Raw genomic sequence first — 17098 nt, forward strand, 5'->3', positions numbered from 1 at the left:
AGAAGGCAAACACAAGATGGCTGCCAGAAACACAGAAGGCAAAAACAAACAGAAACACAGAAGGCAAAAACAAACACCTCTGGATGCAGAAAACCTTGTATCCAAACTATGCTACTCAATTTAAGGGGAAGAACACAGTAAAACTCACAAAAAGCACAGATTAACCACTTACAGATAAGAACAGAACTCACAGTATGAAAAAATACAATTAAGCAGTAATGAAATGCAGTAAAATGCAGTTAAACAGTAATGAATTACAGTAAATAGCAATGAAATACAGGTAAACAGTAATGAAATGCAGTTAATCAGTAAATTGCTTTAAAACAGTGCAAACGTGATAAATTAGCTCATAATCACAACAGTAAAAAAACAGCTCAAATAAAGCAGCAATTCAGTAGAATACTGTCATCAGTTTAATCAGGCTACCAACAAGCAGTATCAAATGTGGCAAGCTAAATGCAGTTGAATACCTAAGCTCAAGCAACAAAATGAAGTAGGAAGAGGCACAATATTTTTTAAGAAGAAAGTGAGGAGACAGAAGATAATTCAAGGTTAAGAACCTAAAGGGGTGGACCTTCATAACTGATCACACTGTACTCAGTAAAATGAGCTGATGCAATGGGTGGGCCTTCACAACTAATCTCACTGTACTTAGTAGAATTAGTTCATGCAAAGGGACTGGGAGGAGTGTCCAATATCAAATTTATAGTAGAGGCGGACAACTCAAAAGCCACCAAGCTTCAACACCACAACAGTTGGGCAGGTGTGTGGGGATACAAGATCAGAAGAGACGTAAGGATTCATTTCATTAAGCCAAAAAAACAGTTGCACAGTTTAAGCAGACATGCAGCAAATATTGTTTTAGTTAATCAGAAGTGTGGAAAACAGTTGAAAATTAGCACTTATCTTTTGTAGTCTCACAGCAGGTTTGTGGAAATCAGCAGGGCAAGGGCAGAAGGCCTAACTCACTGCAGCCTTGAACAAACAAGCACAAACTGGTATAAACACTGGCTATTTAAGGCAGATAAACAGGAACCAGCCAAAGTTCAAATTATCCAATCAAAACACCTTAAAACAGAGCCCTATAGCAGTAACTCTAGCCAGATCAGACCAAACTGAAACTTCCTCCCACAAAGCAACAGATAGGCCTCTCTAGACAAAAGATTAACTGTACTACAAGCTCCAAAGGTCACAAACAGTACTAGATTCAGCTCTATTCTACTGTTTTTCAAGTGCAGCAACAAGTAAAATGAACAGAACAAGCAGAGCAAACAAAATGGAGACAATGATCAGAACAAAGGTAAGCATTCAATTCACTAAGCCTAAAAAATAGTTGCACAGATTAAACAGATATGCAGCAAATAATGTTTTAGTTGATCAGAAGTGCAGAAAACATTTGAAAATAAGCACTTATCTTTTGTAGTCTCACAGCAGGGTTTTGGAAAACAGCAGAGCAAGGGCAGAAAGCCTAACTCACTACAGCTCTGAGCAAACAAGATCCAGCTCTATCCATGGCAGATAAGAACTTTATTTTATTATTTTGCATTTCAGTTAACTGTTTTAGAGTGCTACTGTTTTGATTTTGCTTTATTTGTTGATTTAAAGCCACACAGAGCACCCCAGCATTCTAAAGGTTCTTAATAACTGGGATTGCCTACTCCAGGTAGTTTGTTTAAGTTGTTTGTGGTAGCTTTGCATTCTCAATCAGCATTTTGATTTTTTTTTATGTTAAGAGACATCAAGAACTTCAAGAAAGAAGGCACACAGCTTACATTTTCCTTTTTGTGAAGCAAAAAATAAATGACCTTGTGTGGTTGACTTTTCTAGTAAAGTTCATTAAAGTTTACAGATTTTACAATTTCTTTTTTTTTTTGTAATGTACTTGTATTTTTTCCATCATTTTGTCACTCTTAGTTTTTTGAATGTGTTTATGAGTAGTATCCCGTATTCCTACTTGAAGTAGGACTAATTGTGTGCCATTTGATATTAAATAGTAATGCTAATTAGATGTCCAGATTTTTGGTTGGATGTTCCTACTTCCTCCTACTTACTCCATTGTTCATATTTTAATGTCTACAGATTGTGATATGTTATTGTTATACCTGGAACCACCTGCTGACTTACATTTAGAAAGGTACTTACTCTGCTTCTATTGTATCCTTGCAGGAGTTTAACAATTTTGTCACACCTTTTAGGGCCAAGTAGGTACAGGGAGGAAAAAAAAGATTTAAATCAGAAGATGGAGAAAAGTCATTTTCTGCTTTCTTATGTTTTATTATTTTTCTTACATTGAGTACAATGTTATACATTATGATTATGGTCTAGTTATTGAAAGCATTTGGAAAAATTGTTGAGGTGAGATCTGCTGCCCAAACAGCTATGGCAACAGCAGAGCAAAGGACAAAGATTTAAAAGTAAATTACCTCCTTTACTGACAAAATTATATAACATTTTCAAGATACAAATTCAGGTACTGAAATAAACTCTACCATTTTGTCAGGAAAAACATGGACAACAAGTTAAGGCCTTGAGTGACATAATGTTATGAAAAGCATGAAACGAGAGTGGCAATTAGCACTCCCCAAAGCAAGATAGACAGATGCCGTGCAACCCTCAGATTACATAAGGACCTCACTTTTGTTTTGACTCAGAAGTTGTTTTCCAAATCTGAAGCTGAAACATACAGAAATAACTGTACATTGCACCATTAATGAATATGGAAAATATAATAGTTTTCATTTTTCCACACAAATAAGTGTAAATGCATTCTTACTGTAAACATAATGAATGTGACAGATGTGGAACTTGTTTTTAGATTCAGGAATGTCCTTCTAAATGTCTTATATTCATAAAATCAAAGAATGCTATCAGTTTCATATCTTTAAAAACACAATTCTGCAAATGGTCTTTACCTTAAAATAAAGTTGCTGACCACAACCTAATCTGTGGAATCAGAGATAATTTATGAGTTAAATGCATTAAATTTACACAGAAATGTCTCCCTCACCTGGCTTGAAAAGAGATCCCATGTCCTTCCAAATATTATGTAGTAATTGTGGATCCTTGTATAGTTTTAGATTCAATTCAGTTTTCACCACTGTAATACAGTCTTCAATTTGTGGATCTAAATATGTGAGGATACTGGAATAAATAATAACAGCATTTATATTTATTGCTTGGTCAGCAATGGTAGACATAAAGGAAAAAGTAAGTTATGTACTCACCATAACGTTCCATGTTTTTAGTCCATCTCGCCCTTCATTCTTACACATGGGACAGCATCCCTAGCACCTTATTCTTGGGTGGCTCAAGAAAAAATACTCCTGAGTACTGTGGAACCAAAGGATGCCCTACCCCTGGCAGTCAAATCCAATTTGTAATGTGTAATAAATGTGTGAGGGGTAGCCCAAGTTGCTGCTGCACAGATATTATCAAGTGGGACCCTGGCTTGAAAGGCTGCAGAAGTAGACTGAGATCTCATAGAATGAGCCTTGATTTAGAAAGGTAAAGGCTTACCATCAGAAGAGTAAATGTAAGCTATACAGCTAGAGATCCAATTAGAGAGGGTCACTTTGGAAACTGGTAACCCTAATCTGGAGTCGGAGAAGGAAATAAATAATTGGTCTGACTTCCTGAATTCCTTGGTCCGGTGCAAATAAAAGCGTAATTGTCTATGAACATCCAACTGATGAAACCTGTATTCTGCTGCAGTGGAATGATTAGGGAAGAACACCGGAAGTTCTATGGATTGGTTCAAAGTGTTATGGGAACAGACCTTGGGGACAATGGATGGATTAATATGAAGAGATGCTCTGTCTTTGTGAAATATCAGATAAGGGGGTTTGACAGACAGTGCTTGTAACTCTTGACACTCGTCTAGCAGATGTGATTGCCACCAGAAACAAAGTTTTCCAAGACAGACATTTCAAAGGAGATGAATGGGCTGGCTCAAAGGCTGGAGATGTTAATTTGGATAGAATAAAATTCAAGTCCCATGAAGCAACCGGTTCCTGAAGGGGAGGTCTTAACAAAGTGGCACCTTTAAGGAAGGTCTTGCACAACCTATATGACATCAGATTAGAATCTTGTAGACCTAGATGAAAATTAGAAATCGCTGCCAATTGAACCCTGATTGTGGCAGCAGCAGATCCCTGATGGGAAAGTTCAGACAAGAATTCCAAATCCCCCAGAATAGAAGCAGTATAAGGGTCAACATTCCTTTCCTCAGCCCAGATAGAGAACCTCCTCCATTTACTGGAATATAATTTCCTAGTGGAGGGTTTATGAGAAGATGTAAGGATATGAGTTATGGAGGGTGAGAAGTCATGAAGCCTGACTAGGGATGGAACTGGAGCAGCCAAGCTGTGAAATTGAGGGTGTGTAGGCTGGGGTGAAGCGAGCCTGATATATGCATCAAGAGATCTGGTACTGGGTCCAGAGTCCATGGATCATCTAAAAGGTGAGGCCCGAGGAAGGGGAACCAAACTTGTCAAGGCCAGTAAGGAGTAATGATGATCTGTTTGCTTCCCAGCTGTTTCGCTTTCTGAATCACCTTGGATATGAGAGGAAAAGGAGGGAAAGCATAAAGGAGACCCAGAGGCCAATCGTGAACAACTGTGTCTCTCAGTGACTCCCCAGGAGGGGGGATGAGGCAGAAATAGCTGCTGCATTTGGCATTGATTGGGCTGGCAAAGAGATTGCAGCAAGGCTGTTCCCATCTGCGGAAAATCTGCTCTGCTATTTCCTGCTTCAGAGACCACTCGTGAGGCATCAAAATTGCCTGGATGAGTTTGGCCGCTATCACATTGGTTGTCACCAGGATGTGCGTTACCACCAGAAAGTGCTGGGAAGAAATTACCCATTTCCAAACCTGAACGGCCTCCTGAAATAGTGGGCATGATCTGTTTCTGCCTTGTTTGTTGATATACCATACTACCAACATGTTGTCTGATTGTATTGCAATCGTCCGAAGAAGAAGAAGGTTGTGAAGTGCTTGCAATGCCAGGAGCACTGCCCTCATCTCTAGAACATTGATATGCAGGTGAGCGTCATGATCTTACCATGTGCCTTGGACAGTCCTGCCTAGATAATGCCCCCCCCCACCCTATCTGTGAGGCATCCATGGTCACAGTGGCAAAGGGTTGGTGAGGGACAAATGGAGTGCCCGTGGTTAACTGATTGGGTTGAATCCACCAAATGAGGTCCTTCTTGCAAGAGTCTGTTAACAGAATGTGGTGAGTTAAGGACAGTTGTTGGAAAGACCACTGGGACGACAAGAGCCACTAAAGAATCTGCATATGTAGTCTGGCTAGCAGCACTAGTAGTATGGTAGAAGCCATGGTCCCTAGAAGCTTCTGAATAGTCTTGGCCTTGACTTTTAGGAGAGGGAGAAGACAGTGAATTTGAAGTGCCCGATTCTGTGCTATTTCTACTGGAAGATGAGCCAACATGGCTACTGTGTCTATTTCTGCACCTATAAAAATCACAAACTGAGAGGGCAATAAGGCAGATTTTTCCCAATTTATAGTAATCCCCAACTAGGCACAAAGCTGAATAGTAGCATCCCTGGTCTGAAGAAGTAGATGCCTGGTGGGGGCACTCAGGAGCCAGTCGTCCAGATACGAAAACACCTGGAGTCCTCAATGTTTCAGGTGAGCTGTCACTACTGCCATATACTTGGTGAACACCCTGGGAGCTGTGGTGAGACCAAAGGGCAAAGCACAAGACTGGTAGTGACTGGATCCCAGCCGGAAGCGTAGATGACTCCTTGATGCCCTGTCCATTTTTATGTGGTAGTAAGCATCTTGGAGGTCTATTGAGCACATCCAAGTGTCTTTCCCTAGTAACGGGGGTGTAGACTGCAGTGTCACCATCTGGAACTTGTCCTTCTTTATGGATTCATTTAATTTGTTGAGGTCCAAGATGGGCCTCCAGTCCCCTGTACGTTTTGGCACTAAAAAGAATCTGGAGAAAAGTTCCGAATCCTAGCTGGTCTGGGGGGATGGTTTGGATGACTCTTTCTGCCAGCAACTTGTTGACCTCCACAGTTGCTTGATCCCTGTCATTGGGTGGAACATCAGGGATCCTCTTGGGGACATGAGATGGCAGAAAAAAGAGTATGGAATAACCTCTGGTGATAATTCTTTGTATCCATCTGTCTTGAGTGATACTTAGTCAGGCTTCTGGATACAAAGAAATGCAACCCCAACTGGCTCCAGAGAATTACAGTCAGGCCCCACATCAGGAGCGCTGGTAGGGCCGGCCCCGAAATGAATCATGACCTCCCTGGTTTTGTGGTCCACCCCTGCCTCTAGGGCAACATCTACCATTTCCTCCTTCTCCTCTGCCTCTGAAGGAGGAGTCACCCTGTGCATCCTGGGAAAACCTCTGGGACTTCTTGAACTACATTTTACCACCTCTCTGACCCTTGGGATATGGTCTAGAGGGGACGGTAAAATGTACTCCCATGGCAGAGAGTGTTTTCCCTTCTTGCTCGCACCAGGTGAGCGTGTCCTTTACCTTAGGTCCAAACAATGAAGAGCCGTCAAAGGGGGCCATTAGTAAAGGTAGACTTGAATGATTCCACAAAATTACACAAATGCATCCAGGAATGCCTTCTTAGGTAAATTCCTGGGCTGCATAAAAGATGAGCCTCATGGACGAGTTGACGATAGACTTCAAGGTGGACAACTGGGTGGACACCTTCTCAGGGACTCCCTCAGTGGATGTACCTTGTAGAGTCTCTCCTAACTCCTTAAGGAGATCTCTCTGAAGCCTCATAAAGTGTGTTAGGTAGTTCAGTTATCTAAGAGTAAATGCCGCCGATGAAAAGATATGCTTCCAGTATCTGTCCATCGTTCGAAATTCTTTATTCGGTGGATTGTCAGAAGAAGTCTCCGCTAGCTCCTTCTGAGTGGCCACCACCACCATCATGAGATCTACGGGAACACCCTTTGACAAAAATTTCTTCTCCTTGAGAGCTGACAGAAATTTATTTGGTCTCCTGGGGACTGGCTCCATGGCATCAGGAGTATCCCACCCCTTCCAACTAATGAGCTCCAACAGTTCGTCGAAAGGTGGAGACACCCAAGAGGCTGAAGGTTGAGACCTCAAAGCCTTCAGGTACACTGACTCCTCATCAGCAGGGGTGACAATGGGCCAGCCGCACCACTGCTTAAAGATCTCCAAGATGTCTACAAAGGAGACATCATCAGAGGACAACCTGGGGGACCCTTCTTGACTCCTCGAGGTTGGTGCCAGAGGTAAGAAACTCATCCTGGGAGTCTACATGCTTCCTCTTGCATGTCCTGTTCTGTGGGGGCTCCTGGGAAGGATATTCCAGGGAGGTCTCAGAAGAATGGAGGCCACCATCCAGGGGCTCCTGAGGCTGCAGGTCTCTGCTGTCCAGAGAGGGAGTAGGTGCTGAGACAGAAGTAGGTGCCCTAGAGGGAAGAGTGTCGGTACCCCTGGTAGGAGCTGATGATCGGGACAGCACACTCCTCATCATCTCGAATGCCAACATCTCTGACTCTGAAGACCTCCCCGGCTCCGAGGAGACCGAGGATGCCATCGGCTCCAGAGCCATTGGCTCTGAGATAGATGTAAGGTCTGAGTTCACCCTAGCCGATGTGCCGAGAGGAAGGCTCGGAACCAAAGAGGTTTGGTTCCAGGTGTCCCTGTCTTGGCTGACTGGGGAGCTTCGGCTCCTAGTCACCACGGACAGCACTGAATGTGTTGGAGTGGAACTCGGCTCCAAAACAACCTCAAGGGGAGCTGGAACTGAGGGTTCCACCAGCAGTAATGAACTCTCTGGCTCAGAAAGTCCAGCATGGCTCAGAGGAGGAATCACAGAAGGGGTAGCAGATTCAAGTGGCCCCGGAAATATCTGGGTCAGAGCCAACAACATTTTAGGCAAGGCAGATGACTTCAGGAGTCTCAGCAGTACTCTCTCCACATCTTCTTCTGATAAGCTCCTGGAAGATCTGGAAGACAGTGTGGGAGAATGGGATCTCTGTAGTATGGGTGACCTTAATGTAGGGGAGACCGGTAAAGGATCTGTAGATCGGCTCAGATGTCTGCTATCAGTGGTCGGCTCCAAACTACCTGGTGCTGACACTGTAGCCATAGTAGTAGTACCCTCGATCAGCTCCGAACTCAGTGGAGCTGAGGAGGCATCAGATTTGTTGGTTTTAGAAATTTTGAGAGGTGGCTCTGATGCACCAGCCAGCGCTGAGGAGGGCCTCTCAGAGGATTTCGATTTTTCCTTTTTCGATCCATGTAACTTAGAAGAGGAGGAAGAGCTAGCCAGATCTTCCTCAAAAGAGGGCTTTAGGAGACCTTTTAATATAAGTTTATTCTTTCTCTCCTGCAATTCCCTGACACTAAATGAGTGACAAAATAGGCATGCTTCTTGTAAGTGGATGGCCCCAAGATAGTATATGCAGTTACTGTGGCCATCCATTATAGACATCTTCTGTGAACATTTCACACACTTTTTAAAGCCAAAGGGCTTATGGGCTAGGGAGGGTGGCCTAATGGTTAAGGTGCTTGCCTTACAAGCACAAGGTGCATGGTTTGAGTCTCACAAGGGATAACTGGCTAAGCTTAAAATGGCTCGCAAGGACAGATAGCTTAGTACTAATCTATGAACCTATGAACCTATGATCCTTAACCTCCTTAGACATCTCACAGAAGATCACCAATCAGACACACAGAGAGAAGAAAGTGGAAGGACTAGGTCCTCTAACTTAAAACGGGCCTAGCCCTTAAAGTTCTAACAGATACACAACCAAGAGGACTAGGTTCTCTAACTTAAACTGGCCTAGCCCTGGTTAGAGAAAAAAGGGGAGAAAACCTAGGTCCTCTAACTAAAATGGACCTAGAAGAGGAAAGGTTCAGAAAGATAAATCTAACAGTCTCGCACACACACTGGAGAAAAAATAACAATCTCTAAAAGTCAAGGAAAAAGAACGAAGGTCAAAAACACGCTCAGAAAAATCTTATCTAAATTTACAAAATACTGGACACACAGTCTAAACTACGCACAAAAGTGCCTACAACCACTAATATCAACTATTAGAATATATATATATATATATATATATATATATATATATATATATAGCAAGCCCAGAGAAAAACTAACTGGCACACAGGATACCAATGAAAACGATAAGACCAACAGCCATCTATTCTCAGAAAACGTAACACAGGAAGAAACCCAGTAAACGTTAAACTATCTAACTACAAAACGACGCTAGAAACAGCTATATAAAGCTATCTAATATGAACAACAGTAGAATTTAGCCAAAAAATCTGCAAAAATGTGTTAGATTAGCCATGGCCAAGAAGAAGCACATCTGAACTTTTTGATGTGGCAAACGAGATATGGGGATTGTACTGGTGCACCATGGGATACCTACCTAGCCACGAGTCAAATAGGAGACTTTGAGCTTGTAAAAAGGCCGAGTGTGAGCCGAGGATTGGCTCCGAACCCATGTGTAAGAAAGAAGACGAGATAGGACTACAGAACATCTATCAGCACATGCAGACAAAGGTATGTGTCTTGCAGTGGAAAACATCCAACACAAATACAATCATTTTTCATTTACAAGCCTTGATGTCCCAGTAAAACCATGCGATAGCAATACTACAGGAAACAAATGAAATGGCCACAGTAATTAATTTATTTGATAACTATTAATATTTATACCCTGTGCAGCATGACATGAATAGTGAATCTGGGAATGCTAAAAAAAAAGCAAAAGATAACTATGGTTGTATTAAATCAAACTTTCTCATTTCAGTTTCCATATTCTTCCCTCTTCATGTTTGCAAACGACAGTGAAAGCAACTTGTTTTAGCATATCTGGGAAGCTGACAAGAAGATTCAAGGTTTGATGTAAATGTCAGTGTTTCAGAGATTATGGCAAAAATCTCAAGATTGCTAAGCCCCCAATTCCTTCTTTTTCTGTAAGCACTCCATTGTTAACACCATATATTCAGTGTTATAGTTACTAGTATAAATATGAAACCTACCAAAACGGAGGTTCACAGCCAGCAATAAAACACCAATTTAAAGTGGATTGCTGTACTATTCTTGCATCTTTGTTTTTCATTTAACTTCATTTTGGTTGCACTCCTGATGTTAAAAATGCAAGTGGTTTGAAAAAAAATGACGATTTTGGCATGTTTTTCACATTTTAGTTTCACTTCCCACTCAGTCTTTTTATATGACCCACAAAAGTATGCCAGTGAAGAAGTAGCAATGATGTACATAGAACTGCAAAGCATTCTGGGTGATCAGAACCTTTAGACTAGCAGCTTTATGGTTAAAACATTATAACTAACATTATGGGTTCACTAACAAATCATCAAATATGTACATTTTCATGGTGTTCCATCGCTATAGCTGACAATCAGTTTTAATAAGATATATGACTCTCTTGTTTCAGCAATTAGCATTGAAATGCAATGGCTTTTACATTAACATTGGAAGTGAGATATTGTGGGCATAGCCAGCCTTAGGCACAGGCCAACTAGGCAGCCCCCTAGGATGCCACTCTAGCAGGGGTACTTTTCCAGTATTTATTTGGTGTAGGTAGACCAGCATGGGGGCACTGGTAGTGTGGTGGGGGCTGCCATGTAGCCCTTTTGCCTAGGGGCCAGTTGACCTAAGGCCACTCCTGATTGTGGGCTTGGTCATTCATGGTGTCATGGCAGGAAATTTTCAACTTCAAGAAAATTTTCAAGAGGTTGTGCTTATCAACAAAATAAAAAGAAAAAAACAGCATGCTTTTTGTACCAAAAACTGCATTATGTTGGCATTATATATGGTAAGGAAATGACATCCATCTCTAAAGGTTTGTTATGACCATTTGCTATGGAAAGTACAGCGATACATGTTAATTCACCTCTGTAACATTTCTATACAACTTATGCTTGCTATAAAATCTTATTCTGGGACTACCCTTAGCATTCAAAAATGATTCTCTCCACCAATGCTAACTGGTTAAAGTGTTTTGATCAATAGTGTGATGGAGGAAATCTACTCAGAGACAGGTAAAGCCACAATTACAATGTCTCTGAATCAAGCACTGCATTGTCAGACTCTACTGTGTTATTGTTCTCCCTACTGGCACAAATATCATGGTAAGACAGACACCCCTCCAACACGCATGCACACACACACACACACACACACACACACACACACACACACACACACACACACACACACACACACACACATAAATGCACACATGCACACAAACACATGCGTGCACACACACACACACACACACACACATACATACACACACACACACACACACACACACACACACACACACACACACACACACACACACACACACACATGTACCCATATTCCCAGACATTCATAAACACACATACACATACAATATAATATGATTTTTATTTATTTAGTTAATCTAGTAATTTCACTTACAGTCAGCTAGAGCTCATCCTTCTGGGTCCAAAGCTTCTAGTTGAATAGCTTTTTTTGTAAATGCTCTTAGAATATGACTTGCATCTCATTATGCTAAAATCCATTCTTCAATAGTCACACACTAATATCCTGTGGGCAGGCTCTATAGTACCAAGTCCACAAGGCAGTGTATTGGAAACTTATGTAGTAAGAAGCTATGATTTCTGCTACTATTACAAGTAACCTCTTCAAAGTATGATTTACAGTGTTTATATAAGTGCCAAAGCACGCAGTGATTCAGATATATAAAACTGAGAAAAATAGGATTGTTTAAACTTAGAAAAGTTAAAAGCCCAAGATATATGTGTGATATTGCTATATGTTTGATTGCAATAAAAAACATTCAGAGGCTCAGATGAACTCTACTACCCAAGCTTGATAAAGCTATACTTAAAAGTAAAATGATAAATCGGTCTGAATTATTTTGCAAAAATTGTGATAAATATTTGAAATACATTTCAGAAACTGCTGAACATTTTTGATGTGCTTCTTCAGAATTTGCCAGATTCTTCCTTGAAATGTCATGTCAATACACTGAAAGCATAAATGTTGAATCCTTTAATAATGGAAAATTAACATAAAAGTGATAAAATGAATCATTAAAACTGCTGAAACACAAATAATGAAATATAAAATACACAGATCCGGTAAAATATAAACAAAACAAATAATTCCTGTTTTCAGTATGTAGTCCCCCACCCCTCCACTCTTAAATGCTGCTCTGGAACTCCTACGCCCTCATTTATTTTACTATCCCTTTCTGCGGTCACATAACTGCACTGTAAGAGCAAATGCCATTTAAGGGCTACTCCCTCATTCCCATCTGGCTTCCCAAATATCACTTCAAATGTAACTAGAATTTGCAATAATTTCCTATTACAAATTTGGTGTTATATATCATGATGTAATGTTTTCCCCCCTTGAAACCGAAGTAGTTTTGCACTATTCATGTTGAAAAATTGTTACTGGAAGCAGCTGCACAGTAATGAGATATAATTTCTAATAATATTATAGGTAAGACAATAAAATGCCTTCCAACATTCTTATGAAGAGTCGACTTATTCATTTGTACAACATATGCTACACACAATATTCCTTCCCAGTTAAAGTATGAAATATGAATAAAATGTTTAATGCCAAATAAATTTTCGGAAAATGAAAGCTTAGATGGAACTGTTATAGAAACAAAACCCGGATTAATGGTAAACACATTAACACATTGTGGGAAAGAAGTAATTAAAAATACTAAAACATATATATATATATATATATATATTTATATATATGATGGTTTTGTAAGCTAAGTGACACAAAAAGTGGGTGTGCAATATGTTAAAACATAAAGCAGAGCTGTGGAATACTTGTAGGCATAGTAAGAGGTATACTCCTGTAGAACACAAAAGTAATAATGCTTTGTGCAAAGATTAATACAATCACTTCCCGACACTCTGTGCAAAGAATTAATATAATCGCTTCAGCACAGCTATGGTCAGACTGAAGATTTATCTTTTGAAACCACATAGGATAGAGATTAGTTCAGAATACTGCAAAAACTAGACAAGGTGTGCATCAAAAGCTACATAAATGAGAGAAAAAAAAAGAGAGAGAGAGAGAGAGAGAGATGATAGCAGAAGGCTCTGGCTGGCTAAGTTTGCAAGTTAGGAATAGTCATTAAATTCCAAAATCACTTAGCCATCAAGCAGGAAGGTTTGTCCCAAATAAATAGCTGGTGCTAAAATCAACTAATGGCCAAAGAATGCATTACTGTATCCTTTGGGAAGTCATCTATCCCAGAAAACTACCACCTTCACAATATGTCACTAACAGTTGACCCAGTAGTTTGGGTGGCTGCGGTGGTGCAGCGGTTAGCGTTGCCACCTCACAGCAAGAGGTTCTCTGATTCGATCCTCAGCTGGGGTGCCTTCTGTGCGGAGTCTGCATGTCCTCCTTGTGGTCAAGTGGGTTTCCTCCAGGTGCTCCGGTTTCCTCCCACATCTCAAAGCCATGCTGTAGATGGATTGGACACTCTAAATTGGCCCTAGGCATGAGTGCATGTGTGTGTGTGCCTTCTGTGGAAGGTTGGGTGCCAGGCTGGCAACTTAACACCGTAAAACTCCATTGCCAATCATAAGTGGACAGGCGACCCCTAACCAGGAAAAGCCAAAAGAAGAAGTTGACCCAGTAGTTTAGGATTTGGGAACTTATGTAGGCAGTGACCTAACTTTTGACCAACATGTGTTTAGTGTTGTAAGAAAGTCAGTCTATATTGCACAGCTTATAAACAAAGGGATAGTGTCCAGAAATGGTGATGTCATGGTCCCCCTTTACTCAGCCCTCATTGGTCCAATCATTGAGTATAATGTCCCCTTTGGCATGTACCTGTCCAGACACCTGCAATAACTGACATGCCCACAGAGATACCACAATAAAAGGATACAACACCTTAACAACATGTCCTACATGAACTGACACAAACCCTTTCACTATACTCAGTATCCTACAGAATGCTGACTTTACCTGTGTTTAGCATAAAAGTCATCCTCTGACCCAGCACTGATGGATTTACTGCACATCAGCAAGTCAAATGGCATCAGAAATACTCAGTCTACGAATCTAAACCTCTTCTGCAACATTAACAAAATGGTTTGGAGGGACAGGTATATCTTCACAGAGGATACCGCTGCAATGGGACAGACTCCACACCCATAGAAAACAAAGTTCATTCCAGTCCATATTCAAGTGCAACTTGGATCTATGAATGGGAAACAGAAAATTATTACCCCTGTACTACTAAGGGACAGAGGTGGCGCTTTATCCCATGCATGGGTCCTTTCAAATTATCTATGGTATAATCTCAGTTATTCTCATTAGGGATAATACAGTATATAATTATCAACCATGGGATGGAAGGCCAGTCTCTAACCAAATGAGATAGGTTAATTTGAGCAGAAAAAGGAAAATCAGTTAGGCTTAAAATGGCCCACAAGGGCAGCTATCTATTACTTAGCTATGAACCTATGTGAGACACAGAGAGACAGAGAGAAAGCAAAGGAATCTGACCTTTACACTCTTGGGAAACAGAGAGTAGATATAACATTTCAAGTGTTTTGAATGAATCCCAAGAGTTCTAGGTGGCAGCAGCTTTTCGAAAAGGTGCATGAGAATGAGAAGTGACAACCTACAGCCATGACTGGCTCAGTACACAGGAAGGAACTGTAGCTTTAACTTCCATTTAACAAGCATGTTCAAAGGGATTCCAAACAGTAAACTGAAAGCTACTTCCAGTTATTAGCTTGAACTACTTGCTTGAAAGTTCATTGTTATCAAAGTGCACTTTGGTATAAGCAGCTCAAGCTGTTAGATTATCTGTGGTCATCTAAAGCATGCCAAGAATATGTAACTCATGACATGCAAAAACAAATTAAGTGGAAGTAAAAAGTTAACCTAAGACATTTAGCACATTTATCATCCTCTAAACTCCATAAGTAATGTTATTAAAATGTGACAATATTTCCCTTTTTTCATCTAATACAATATGTTGCATAATGTTAACAATAACAAGATAAGTTCAGTAAGTATTACTTGCCAATTACATACTATAAAAAATGTTTCACTGGTAGTAGGCGTAAGCAATCTAGCTAACTGGAGATGGAAGTAATAGTTTGCCATGTCACAGTGCTCCATAATGACAACCATTTTCTCAGATAATAATCATTATATAAATAATATAAATGACCGCCGTAACATCTAAAAGTGAATTAGAAGACTTTACTTAAATAACAAGAAATCAGTGTTGAAACAGATTAAATATGCAGAGGTTAAATCAGTGCATAAAAAAAACAAAAATAGTTATACAGACAGGAAAATTTATAGAAAACCTCATAAATGAAACTGAGTAAAGGAGTTAAAAAACCTCACCAACTGCCCTTGGTCAGCTTAGAGTTAATTACACAACCTTTCAGATGCCCATATAAAGCCATTAAGTTTGTCCCCCTCTTTGTACTATGCAAAACATTTTACATTGATTAGGGCCTCTATGGCTTATTTTATTCCCTCCAAATGACTTGTCTCTGGTAAAAGAGGATCATCTCTCAGTTGTGCTAGCACTGCTTCTCTATTCTTTTGCATCCAACTGCTGTATTTCTTATCCCATTGCATGTCCCTTGTGTCTAGTCTTAAATACCAGTCTTTATAATTCCAGTTGGGTTTTGAGGTCCTACTAGGATGAAAAATAGTATCCTTTGTCTGTCTGTTACACACCCACCATTCGTGCTAGGCTGTCTCTTGCCTGCATTCCATATGCACCCAAAGCTGGTTTTATCTTTCAACATATTAGCATGGACTTTGCTCTGCATACCTTTGTCAGCTGTGTTACTGGCATTTCAGCATAGTTTTCAGAAGAACCAAATTATGCCAGATACTAAACTAAGCTGACCAAAAAAATAATGCAACTACCAAGTAAAATAAAACCTGTATATATTTTACACTGTGGCTGAAAGGGTATACAGATATATTTGGTAAAAAAGCTGTTTAGTTTGAATAATTTCACTTTTTAAAGTACATTGGTCACTTTCGGAAGCATCTTTCGTTTACAATTAATTTAATTTATTGTTATATTCTTCATGTCAAAAGTGGCAAGTGATTTTGCAAAAAAAAAAAAAAATATATATATATATATATATATATATATATAAAAGCATGTTGTTTGATTTTTAAGTTTCACTATTTTCTTGCTGTTTCTTAATAGTCATACCCATTAAAATGATAACATAGTAGGTAATAGGCAATGATTTATATATGACTGTATAGCATTACTGCCAAGAAGAGTAAATTACCTCCGTAAATGAGTAACTGCTTGTTTACATTGTGGTTTCACTATTGCATCATGACATGTATTAATTTACAATGTATGGTGTTCTACCTGCAAGAAGTAGTTGGGAACTTGTCTTTCTAGGATGTAAGAAGCCACTACTAATAGCTTCGTCATGGAAACATTCTAGGTTATACATAAGTTTAGGTCATGAACCATTGGGAGTCCAATCTTTCATGATGTCATAGCAGGGATTTTCAGCTATGGGAAAAAATTCAGGGCCTGTCATTCTCAACAAAATAAAATGCATAAACATCACACTTTTTGCATCAAAAACTGAATAATGTGATATTGTGTATGGTAAGGAGATTATATCCAACTCCAAAGGTTTGTTTTTTTAGACTTGCTTCAGAACATTTGTAATATACTTTAAGCAAAGGCTCAGGTCCCATGGAGGAAGTATTTTGGCCTTGATTATTACTATTAGTAAATGATCCTTACAGATAAGGGTTTTGGAAAGAAGTCTTACAAATGATGCTGAAACCAAATTTATTAACAAGGATGTTGTCAATGTCTACAGGGTCACAATATGAGACTTCATTTTGAATAGGTTCAGAGCAATGCAGTATATTCTTTACTAGTTTTCTAACAGCAAAGTAAATATTTATCATGTTCTTTCACTTTAGAGAGCAGTCTATGTTCACGGGCTCCTTTAGTGGAGTTGATAATGGTTTTCAATGTTTTTTTTTGTTTTTTTGTAATGCTTTAGATGTCTTCCT

At 39.8% G+C, this 17098-nt stretch overlaps 1 protein-coding gene across 4 annotated transcripts in view; it reads right to left on the reverse strand.

The window, feature by feature from the left end:
* Positions 1-17098, reverse strand: part of LOC122813703 (zinc-binding protein A33-like) — a 596671-nt gene that overhangs the window by 300978 nt on the left and 278595 nt on the right. For all 4 annotated transcript variants that reach the window (XM_044086161.1, XM_044086160.1, XM_044086159.1 and 1 more), the window contains exon 5: positions 3008-3141. In XM_044086161.1, the coding sequence (XP_043942096.1) occupies positions 3008-3141 (134 nt within the window). The remainder of the gene's footprint in view (positions 1-3007; positions 3142-17098) is intronic.

Source organism: Protopterus annectens, chromosome 10.part0 (genome assembly GCF_019279795.1).
Source record: "Protopterus annectens isolate FY-2018-M chromosome 10.part0, PAN1.0, whole genome shotgun sequence".
NCBI lineage: Eukaryota > Metazoa > Chordata > Ceratodontiformes > Protopteridae > Protopterus > Protopterus annectens.